General features: G+C 36.7%; 1 protein-coding gene across 2 annotated transcripts in view; it reads left to right on the top strand.

Annotated features, from left to right (window-relative positions):
- Nucleotides 1-11,024, top strand: part of LOC107728018 (regulator of G-protein signaling 3-like) — a 182,450-nt gene that overhangs the window by 152,203 nt on the left and 19,223 nt on the right. For both annotated transcript variants that reach the window (XM_016538079.1, XM_016538072.1), the window contains one exon: nt 7,337-7,407. In XM_016538079.1, coding sequence (XP_016393565.1) covers nt 7,337-7,407 — 71 coding nt within the window. The remainder of the gene's footprint in view (nt 1-7,336; nt 7,408-11,024) is intronic.

Raw genomic sequence — 11,024 nt, 5'->3', positions numbered from 1 at the left:
AAGATCATGATCCATGAAGATATTTTGTAAATTTCCTACCGTAAATATATCAAAACTTAATTTTTGATTAGTAATATGCATTGCTAAGAACTTCATTTGGACAACTTGAAAGACTATTTTCTCAGTATTTTGTATTTTTTTTGCACCCTCAGATTCCAGATTTCCAAATAGTTGTATCTCGGCCAAATATTGTCCTAACAAACCATACACCAATGGAAAGTTTATTTAGTCAGCTTTCAGATGATGCATAAATCTCAATTTCGAGAAATTGACCTTTACACTCTAAAAAACACTGGGTTAAACCCAACAAAAATCCCCGTGATAAATAACTCAACCGCTGGGTTACGTCTGACCTTGGATCTAAGTAACACTAAAACTACCCAAACATCGGGTTGTTATGTCTGAACCAGGAGCTGCAAAACAACCCAAACACTGGGTTGTTACATTTGACCCAGGAGCTGGGTAACACAAAAACTACCCAAAACTGAAAAAATAACCCCAAAAAATGACCCAAAAGGCTCAACCCAGCATTTGGGTTAAAAAAAAATAACCCAGGATTTTTTAGAGTGTATGACTGGTTTTGTGGTCCAGGGTCACATATATACACTTTAAGTACTGATACGTTCCTTTAAGCTACCAAAATGGACCCTTTAGGTACAAATATGTACCTTTTGAAAAGGTACCGCCCCAGTGACAGTTGTTGTGCCTTTATTTCTGAGAGTGAGAGCACCTCAGCAGCTGATAAGCAATGACTTGGTGACCAAAAAGCAAAAGCAGTCCTGTTGATGAACAAATCAGTGACGCTCAGTAGTCCTCTGTATTGGAACATAACTATGGCCACCCTTTAGTGCGCCAATACATACACGTCACCATAGTCAAGAATATGGCCCACCTGCTGTGGAATAAATAAACACAGAAAACAGTTATAGCAAGATGAACTGTGCGATGAACTGTTTACGTTGCAATCTGACACTACAGTCTACACCAGCCAGAGCGTGAGGAACGCTTCACCCACCACAGCCTACATCTACCTGTTCATTTAGGAAGAACTCAAAAACTATAAATGAAACTTTATCCTTACAAGTTTTAAATAATTTTTTAATAACATGTGACTAGTATTACACATGCTATAGATACTGTATAACTAGATAATCTTTGGCATTTATTATAATGTGCCAGAGGATGATTGCTGATTCTGGTTCCTCTAAAGTTTTTTTTTTTTTTTCATCCTGACAATCTTAGAGAGATTATTTCTTTATTTATTGCCACAGATGTATTTGGCTTACTCACTTGCATGGCCCGAGAACAGTTTTCTGTAAAGTTTCTTTGAAACAATATTTTTTTGTCAAAAACTGGCATGACCTTACTTGATAAGTGATGGAAACATATTTCTAATTCATAAACATCCTGCTGAGAAACACTGGGGCAAATATTGTTACATCTGTAGTTCACCTGAAGGCTTTATCCGACTGTATTTTTAGAAGCCTGCTTTTCACACACTAATGGACTTCCTCTAACGTCATTTTATGTGTGTGTGCATTTACATCAGTATCATTCTGATGTTTTTACTTGACATTTTAGTGGGCTCTTTTCATTGAAGAACAACATTTTGTACATTAACTGTAGGGAAATCCTCCTGAAGCAAAGCTGAGCAGCTCTCTTTAAAGCACACTGATGTTTTCTCCAGTTTCTGAGTCACCGCTACTTTGGAGAGAGTCCAGGGCATTGAAGGAATAGTTCACCCAATGAACTAAATTTAATTTTGCTACCATTTACTCCAAAATAAATGTTAAGACAAGAAAGTACCTATTGAGTCAGTGATGTTAATGTGTCCTCTATAAAGAAAAGGGTATAAAAAGGACCAAGTTCTTAGAAATTTAAGAATTGTACACTTCTATTCGGGTCAAAGACGTTAAGATGTCCGCATCAAAAGAAATTTACAAAAGTGATTTTATGTCCATAGAAAGCACATTAAATGTAAGTAAAGTGTCTACTTTTAAGGTTTCAAATAAGTTTTTGAAGAATAAAATGTCAAAATTTGGTTGAAATAATGTTACATTGTCATTCAGTGTAACACAATATTTACGTAAAAATTCAAACAACATGCTTATTCTGACGTGTACATATTAAAATATTTAAAATAATAAGGGAGCATATTAAATTTGATTGTGTTTTAAATGAGTAAAAAAAAATATTACTGACAAATGGGCAAAACCTAGGATAGTGGCCAATTTTGAAAATGTAAAATTACAACTAATTAGTATTTGGGGTGAAAGTAATTAGTCTTTTAATGTGTCATAAATAGATTTTTGTTGTAAAAATGCCTGACAAGATTGTTACACTGAATGACATTTTAGTTGGTCTCTTCTGTAAATCAGGGAAAAATGTATGATATTTATTTTTTGCTCAAAAAAACAAAATTGCAATTAAATTAAACAGAAAACTTTTTTGGGGGGGAAAAACAACAACAATTTAAAGCAGTATTACACTTATTGTTTTTATGCTTAAACTCTTTTTCGTCTTTGACTTATTCATATTAATGTTGTATAGTTTTGAAAAATTTCCATCCATCTCTCCATCAAGTAACAATAACATATTTTCTTTGCCTTTAAATATATGTGAATGTTCATTATTTAAAAAAAAAAAGTTGTCAAATATATATTTTCAAGGTTTAAATGTTTTTTTTTTTTTAACTAAAATTGTCAAAATATTAATACATTAGGTTTTTGAGTTGCACAACATGACATTTTAAAGCTGATCTAACAATGTCTTTTCATTATAGGTCAGTTTATCTGATATTTTAAGAGACTTATTAACTAAATTACTGACAGTCTTTTAGGTTTGCAGGGGTCATTTATGTGATTATATCTTTCATAAAATTGACTCATTTTTCTTGAAAAAGTTTTTCAAATAAGAACTTTTTTCTTCTCTAATAACTAATAATAACACATTGTCAAAAAACAAAATACGTTTTTCTTCACAAGAATTTCATTCTTTTAATGATGTTTTTCTTCATTATGACTTAAGGACTAAAGTTGTATCACCCTGATATTTCATCGATCCCCATATGACTTGTGTGCGATGTTTCTAGTGTACTGAAGCCATATGATAGATATGTGGGACAGACCAAAATTTAAGTGTTATGCACGAAAACCTTCCTCTCTGTCACATCTCTGAAATACTTTTCTCCATCCCATGCATCGTGTTTGGCTACAACACTCAATGCCATTTGGCATTAATTACGTCAAACTTAGCGGGACACATTGCCTGCTGGGATGCACCAAGTTTGTGTATGTAAACGCAAATAAGCTTTGAGAGGCATGGTGTAAAACTTGATTTTGTGAACTATTACTTTAACTCTTAAATTCTCAGACATGACAACCCTGGTCTAAATTTCTGTTAAGATGAATAGCTAAGCGACTAGAAGATGCCTTGTTTTCAAAAGGTACAGTATGAAGTAAAAAATTACACGTTTCTTTATTATCAATTATAAAGTTTCAAGATTACAGTAGGGCCTTTCGCACCGCTTTAGTTCCAGAACTAAATGTACAGTACTAAAGTACTGGGACGATTTTGCGCGAACTATTTCCCAGTACAATTTAAAGGGTTGCATTCGCACCGACAGTGTGTACTAGGAAATGACGTAAGCCGGTCGACAGCGACGTCATTTGTGCGCGGCGTTCAACAACGGAAACAAAGAAGAACAACATTAACAACAGGAGGATGGAGGACGCTGTGATCGGAGCTGTGTTTTTGTTGTCTCGCGGGTTTCACAATAATGGACATGGAATGTCGACGTATACGTAAAGCGATTGAAAGAACGGAAAGGAGGACTAAGAATCTCCAACGACAACTGGCAATGCTACATTTGCTACAAGTGCCTGCACTTCAGCGTCCGCCAATCTATCGCTGTTCTCCATACTTGCGAAATAATTTGACACAATGTTTACAGTATGTTTACACGGCGTTTTAAATCATGGCGGGTGAGGGTGTTTTCATACGCGTTTGGCCAATCAATGTCTAATTACGTCACGGGTAGTACCAGATGTGCTGGTTAGACCATGCTCCGGAGTAGGAGCTAATTTGTTTCTCGAAAAAGGCAGTCCGGTACTAAAATCGCACCCAGTTCCGGCGGTGCGAAAACGCCAAAAAGTGGGTAGTTCCACAATTAGTTCTGGTACTATGAAAAGGTTCCCGCGGTGCGAAAGGCCCTAGTGATTAACAATGGTCAATACTTAAACCCAACCTTTGGCAAGTATCACAGCTTGTAAATTGTTTTTGTAGCCAGCTAAGAGCCTTTCAGTTCATTTCATCAGTTCACGTTTCCAAAAATGCATCAGGCATGGTTGAATATTCATTTGCTAACTTCAGATTGTGAATTTTGTAGTGAGGATGCAGGAAATGTTTTCTTCACATGATTCATCCATACAGGTCATATGCCACTTCAGAGTCTGCTAAATCTTCTTGAAGATGTCAAACACAAGTTTTAATATGCCTTTCTAGCAATCCTACAAGCAGTTCTTCCTGAAAGTGTTCTTGTTCTTCCAGACCTCAGCTTGACCTCCACCATTCCTGTTTACTGCCATTTCTTAATTACATTACGAACTGAGGAAATTGCTGCTTAGAGATACCCATGGCTTTTGATTGTTGGAACTTTTGAGAAGGCAGAGTATTTATAAAGCTTTGAAATTTGCATCAGCTGGCCTTTCCTAACAATGATTGTGAACAAGCTTTAGACCTAATGTCTGAGACCTTGGTAAAGGTTATCTGATAGCTCAAGTCTTCTGCATGGGGCACAATTCCTTTTTGTTTTTGTTTTTACTCTGAAATTGTATGAATCAAAAGCAATTCACTAATCTTGCTTAAGAAGTTGAAAAGATAGATTCATCTTTATAGCCTGTCTGTTGGAGAGTAGTTCATCATCTACTCACTTAACTATTCATAGTAATACATTAATTAATTACTTAAAGGCAGAGTAAGTGATTTCTGGTAGCCAATGTTGATATTTGAAATCACCAAAACAAACACGCCTCTACCCCAAAAGGGTCTTGCCCCTATTTTGATAGCTCCGCCCCACATATACGTAGCAACAGAAAGCTGCTGCCGGGTTCTATTTATGACGTGCTGACAATGTTGTTTGATCGCGTCCAGTGTAGGCAGAGCTGTTGTAGACACGGTGTTACTCACCTATTGAGAAGAAACAAAGCAACCTCGGCGTCCGATCGCAGGCCTCCGCTCCTTGAGTTCTCTCCAGCGCTGGAAAGCTGATCCGATATTTACACGGGTCCTACTTCTTGCCTTATCGTTCCGCAGACGTTTTCCTCTTTTGTTTTTTATCCGCCATCTCTATCTTTCTGTCGCTTGGCTCGGCTAATGTCCGTCCCATGCACTGAACGCGCTCTCCTCCACATCACGAGTAGACACGCCCCTTATTGCTGATTGGCTACAAGTTTGTTTTGCGATTAGGCCCAAATCAGTTTTTTAAAGTGTTTTTGAAAAATCACTTACTCTGCCTTTAATAAAAAAAAATAAACCAGGGATGCACAAACCTTTGCATGCCACTGCATGTGTGCTATACCAGTTTTTTTCCATGCATTCTCCGACAGTTCAGAGTGATTATAATGTGACATTTATGTAAATTGGCATACTGTGTAAATCTCTTTGATAGCAGTGTTTTACTCTAAAGTCAGTAGTACATGAGAAATATTTTACAATTGAGAGGTAAAGAGAAACAAATAAAATAAATCTATAATGCAGCCTCTCCTGCTCTTGGCATCAGAGCTTACAGAAATGGCTCCTCTGGGAATCTGGGTTTCCTGCTTCCCACATTCAGGGTCCTAAGATTAGTTGCTTTATTGTGATGCCAGAGCTAACCTTTCTGACCTCTTGAGATTATGGGTGGGTTCTGATAACTGTATTCTCAGAACCACCCATCTGACCTCTAAATTCTGGAGTTTCTTAAGTTTAAGACAACTCAATTATGCCCAGCCAAGTTATTAATGCTATTAATCTTCTTAAACTCCACTCACGTTTCCATTGCCTCCATTTTTGGGTGTTACATCCACAAATTCCAATCAACAGTCAACAGCGTACTGTTTTTTTTTTTTTTTTCTCTGTTCAATAATCTGTTACACTTGGATGTACATCACAATAAAGAACAAGAAGAAAAAAAACTGCCACTCCTTCAGTTTCATCACGGCTTTAGATTTTGCACATGCATTTATTTATTTAATAGACAACCAATTATTTGTAGCTGTGAGTGCAAGGGTGAATGCAAATGTTTTCCAAAATGGGTGGATGGATGAATGTATGGATGGGAGGATTTATTTTGTTAATCAACTTTTTTTTTAATCTACTTTTTCAGTGTTTTTTTTTTTTTTTTACTAACATCTATCAACCCAGGTCTACCCAGGGTTATTATAATAATAAGTAAAAGTTACTTTAAATAAAATAATATATTTGTTTTTTAATTATTTTAAAAAGACAAAATCTTTCAAACAGAAAATATAAACATTAAATCTCTAATAGATTCTAATAGTATACCAATAATATGTCAACTCTAGTAGTATATCAATGATACTACAATAACTCTGACTCCTTGTTTAAGAATTTTAATTTATATCTGTAAAATAAGAAATGTTTTGTTTTAAAATTTCAAACAAGCTATAAAAAAGTATTGTACAAATATATAAAACATGGCCTGAGAATTTAAATCAAAAAGAAGAAGAACAAGAAAGACAACTGTAGTTGTCCCATTGTGACAAGAGTTTGTTGAAACAATGCTTTTGCACACGAAGGCCTAATTTTCAGAGGTGTGACAAATCCTGAGGGAGCTCAGACACGATACAAAACATGATATACAGAAGGGGAAATATTTGTCTAGCTGTTTATTGTCCAGTCGCAACATGAGAGGTCTGTGCCATGTATGGATACAGCCAGACCAGGGGTCAATATGGGATGGCTCATTCTTTTACATACAAAGTGGTCTCAACCCTTCAGACTGACAGCCCACTTTTGCTCCCCCTCCCCCTGTTTTCTCCGCGGTCCATTCAGCCTATTATATCCCTCTGAGGACAGGAAGTGTAATGTGACTCCACGGTCTGAGCCCCTTGCTTTAATCTGGGCATGGCTGGAGGCCAACTGAGTCTATCACATTCACACACAGTCTCACACACTCGCTGCGGAGGATTACAGCGACCAGGGTCACACACACAGTGTAGAGCTACGGCCTGTACCAGGCGGTGAGGATTAACTTGTCTTGGTTTAGCTACTTGTGGAACTGGAATTCTGCATTGCTTTCCTTACTGGATGATGCCGACTGTTGGTCTCTCCACAGCTGAGCGCCGGCTCCGAATGCAGCTGTGACGTGGGTCCTGACGGAACCAAGAAGAAGAAATCCAAAAACCTGTAAGTCCCATTGCCATTTTCTCTGCATTATATGTTTGCCACTGCTGTTGGTGAGTGTTATCAGTCTCCACAAGTTTCTTATTTTGTCATTTAATGTGATGTTTTGAAATAGTTGAGGGTTCTCAGAAAATCTCATAGTTGCTCTTCAGTTCTTCCTTAGTTCTTTTAGTCTAGTTCAGTGTCTACTAGTTTTGTGACACAACTATGGCAAATTAGAGGCTAGACCCTGACATGATTTTTCTTTTGAAGAGGTCTCATTTGTTAACATTAGCTTTTGCATTAACTTACAATAAGCAATACATTTGTTACAGTATCTTTGTTAATGTTAGTAAAATAAAATGCAACTGTTCATGTTAGCTGAGGTCAGTTAAATAATATTAACAGATACTTAGATTTTTTTTTTAAAGTTGTTAATAAAACAAAGATTATTAGAGTACTTTTAACAAGAAAATTCCATTTCGGTTTTTCTACTTTTAATTTAATGTTGCTTGTTTCCAGGTAAACCCTTTTATTGTTGTTGAAAAATGAAGCCTTATTATGAAGTGTTACCAAGAGAGTATAAAGTTGAATCAGTATTGAGCTTTCATATGACTGAAGACAATGCATCATGAAATCAGAATGATCGTAGTGAGGATTTAGAGTGGTTAGGGGTTTGAATTGGAAATGAATGAATGAATGAAGGGGGGGGGGGGGGGACACACACACACTATCTTTTACCTAATTTGGCCAGTTTCAAGGTAGAATTGCATGCATCCTTCAAATATAGTGTAAAAACAGACACTATATTTGTGTGTGCTATGTATTGTGTTGCTAGTTTAGAAACATGCTGTCAAACTTGATTCACATTCACATTCACATCTTCAGTTCCACGATGGTTATGTTGTTGTCATAGCTCACTAGAGCTTGTGTGTGTGTGTGGAGTGTATTGAAAATCTGAAATAGCACAACGTTTCCTGTGAGGGGTAGGTTTAGGGGTAGGGTTGGTGTAGGGCAATAGAATATACGGTCTGTACAGTAGAAAAACCATTACGCCTATGGGATGTCCCCACTTTTCACAAAAACAAACCTGTGTGTGTGTGTGTGTGTGTGTGTGTGTGTGTCTCATCCTGAGTGATACTATGTTAAACTCATCAGACAGTTAATCTGAGCCTTTGTATTGCGAGGTGTGAATTGTGCTAAAGTGTCTCTAGGATTGTATTAACACTTTTCACACCTACAGAACAATAGAATCGAATCAGCTCCTCATGGCTTCAGCTGCCCTGTGTTCTTATAGTGAGGTCAACACAATAGAAGAATACATTTTTACTGTCTGGAATGGTGAACTGGAACTGTCTGACTTGAGTGTTGTCGAGGGAGAATGCTTCTTCTGATGTATCATGTATCATGTAATATACAGATGTTATTTTTTAGAATTAATTATTTGCACAAGCCTTTAACTTTAGCATCAAACTTCAGCATTCATCCTGCATAGTAGGGATGAAAAGGAGAGACCCGAGCCACATCTAAAAAGCAGAAACGACTTCCACATTCTTTTTAGTGCAGCTCAGACATTTGTGATAACAATGTTGAAAAATACAGCAATATTGTAATATAAAACAGTAATATTATTACAATTTAAAATAACTGTTTTCTATGTGAATATATTGTAACATGAAATTAATTCCTGTGATCAAAGCTGAATTTTCAGCATCATTCCTCCAGTCTTCAGTGTCACATGATCTTTCTGAAATCATTCGAATATGCTGATTTGCTGCTCAAGAAACATTTCTGATTATTATCAATGTTGAAAACAGTTGTGCTGCTTATGTTTTTTTGTGGAAACCATGGTACATTTTTTCAGGCTTCTTTGATGAACAGCATTTATTTGAAAAAAGAAAAGTAAAATTCCTTACTGTTACTTTTGATGAATTTAATGCATCCTTTCTGAAAAAAAGTATTAATTTCTTTCAAAATAACAAACAAAAAATAAATCTTACTTAGCCCAAACATTTGAACTTTTATACATACAAAAGCGAATACAGTTAATTACAGTTTAATTTTAAAAATCTTAGTTTTGTCATTAACATGAATTATCTTGAATTTTGAATTTCCTGAAATGTGTCTAAAAATGTAATTCTTCTTAACAGTGTTTTTCACTTAGAACTTAATTTTAACAGGCACAAAGAGAAGTGTTTAGAGCATTGACACCATTTATTAGTCTTTCAGACGCAGTGCTTCAAGCTAATCTGTGGTGAGATGATCTGGCATGTTTACCAGCCGCTGCTTTCCCAGATCCGCTAGACTAGAGGGATTAAAACTTCATATTCTACTGACTTGCTGAACACTGTAATGTTCAGAATATTTCTACTCTCTCTCATAAGGTTGTAATGGTTTAATCTGCTTGCAGACATTTATTTTAAGGGTGTTTTGGGAACTAGGTGACTACAGCACATTGAAAACACACAGGAACATAAACTAACTGGCCACATTATTTAAATCAGAAGTACATTAGAGCTCAGTGCAAGTAATTAATGTTTTGGGAGAGGGCTATTTTACACATACACACTACTAGTTTGCAGCTGTTCCAGTTCTGTTGTTCCAGCTGCATTAAGTCGCAGTAACACTAGACTTTGCACTGAATTCACTTCCATTCATACACATGTTAAAAGCAAGAGATTGGAAACACAAACTCATGTGAAGAAGTTTCATCTTCCGCTGCGTACCGGAGTTCACCTGTAAAATAAGCTGTGTCCCGACAGAGGATTTAAACATCACAGATTAACTAGTTGACTAAATTCAAAGAAAAGCATGGTCTGCAGTGTAGTAATAAACCCTGATTTGTATTCAATTATCCTTTCTTTTACGTAATGTCAGTTTACAATAAGTGCAAATAGCCTGTCTGGTTGGCAAAGGTTATTTACACCAACTCCACCCACTATTGTTTGATTGATCCAAAGAGCATTACAAAAGAAACCAAGTTGGCAACTGGGACAGTAGCAGAGACTAGCAACAATGGATTTAGCTTTTGACAGTCGACCGACATGAATCTGCCTTTATCTGATTGAATGCGTCTCCCTTTTCCTATCGCATATCAGTTCAGAGAGGCGTTTATTTAAAATATTTTGTTACCACCGTTGTTCCTTTCCTGGACTCTTTATATACAGACCAAAATGGCCTAGTTGAGTCCACACACACACACACACACACACACACACTTCCATTTTTCTATATGACTCAGTGAATGCCCACAATGCAGCATATGCAATATAGCGAGAGTGGAATGTGGGCAGCACTCTGTTGTGAATTGTATGTGAAATTGAGCCTCATTTAGATGAATGACATCATGACATTAAAGGTGGGGTAAGCGATTTCTGGTAGCTAATGTTGACATTTGAAATAACCAAAACAAAAGGGCCTTTCGCACCGCGGGAACCTTTTCATAGTACCAGAACTAATTGTGGAACTACCCACTTTTTGGCGTTTTCGCACCGCCGGAACTGGGTGCGATTTTAGTACCGGACTGCTTTTTTCGAGAACCAAATTAGCTCCTACTCCGGAGCAGGGTCTAACCAGCACAACTGGTACTAATCGTGACGCAAGTAGACATTGATTGGCCAAACGCGTATGAAAACGCCCTC

The sequence above is a fragment of the Sinocyclocheilus rhinocerous genome, unplaced genomic scaffold (genome assembly GCF_001515625.1).
Source record: "Sinocyclocheilus rhinocerous isolate Xijiao unplaced genomic scaffold, SAMN03320098_v1.1 scaffold1364, whole genome shotgun sequence".
NCBI lineage: Eukaryota > Metazoa > Chordata > Actinopteri > Cypriniformes > Cyprinidae > Sinocyclocheilus > Sinocyclocheilus rhinocerous.
This window is presented reverse-complemented; position numbering and strand designations above follow the sequence as displayed.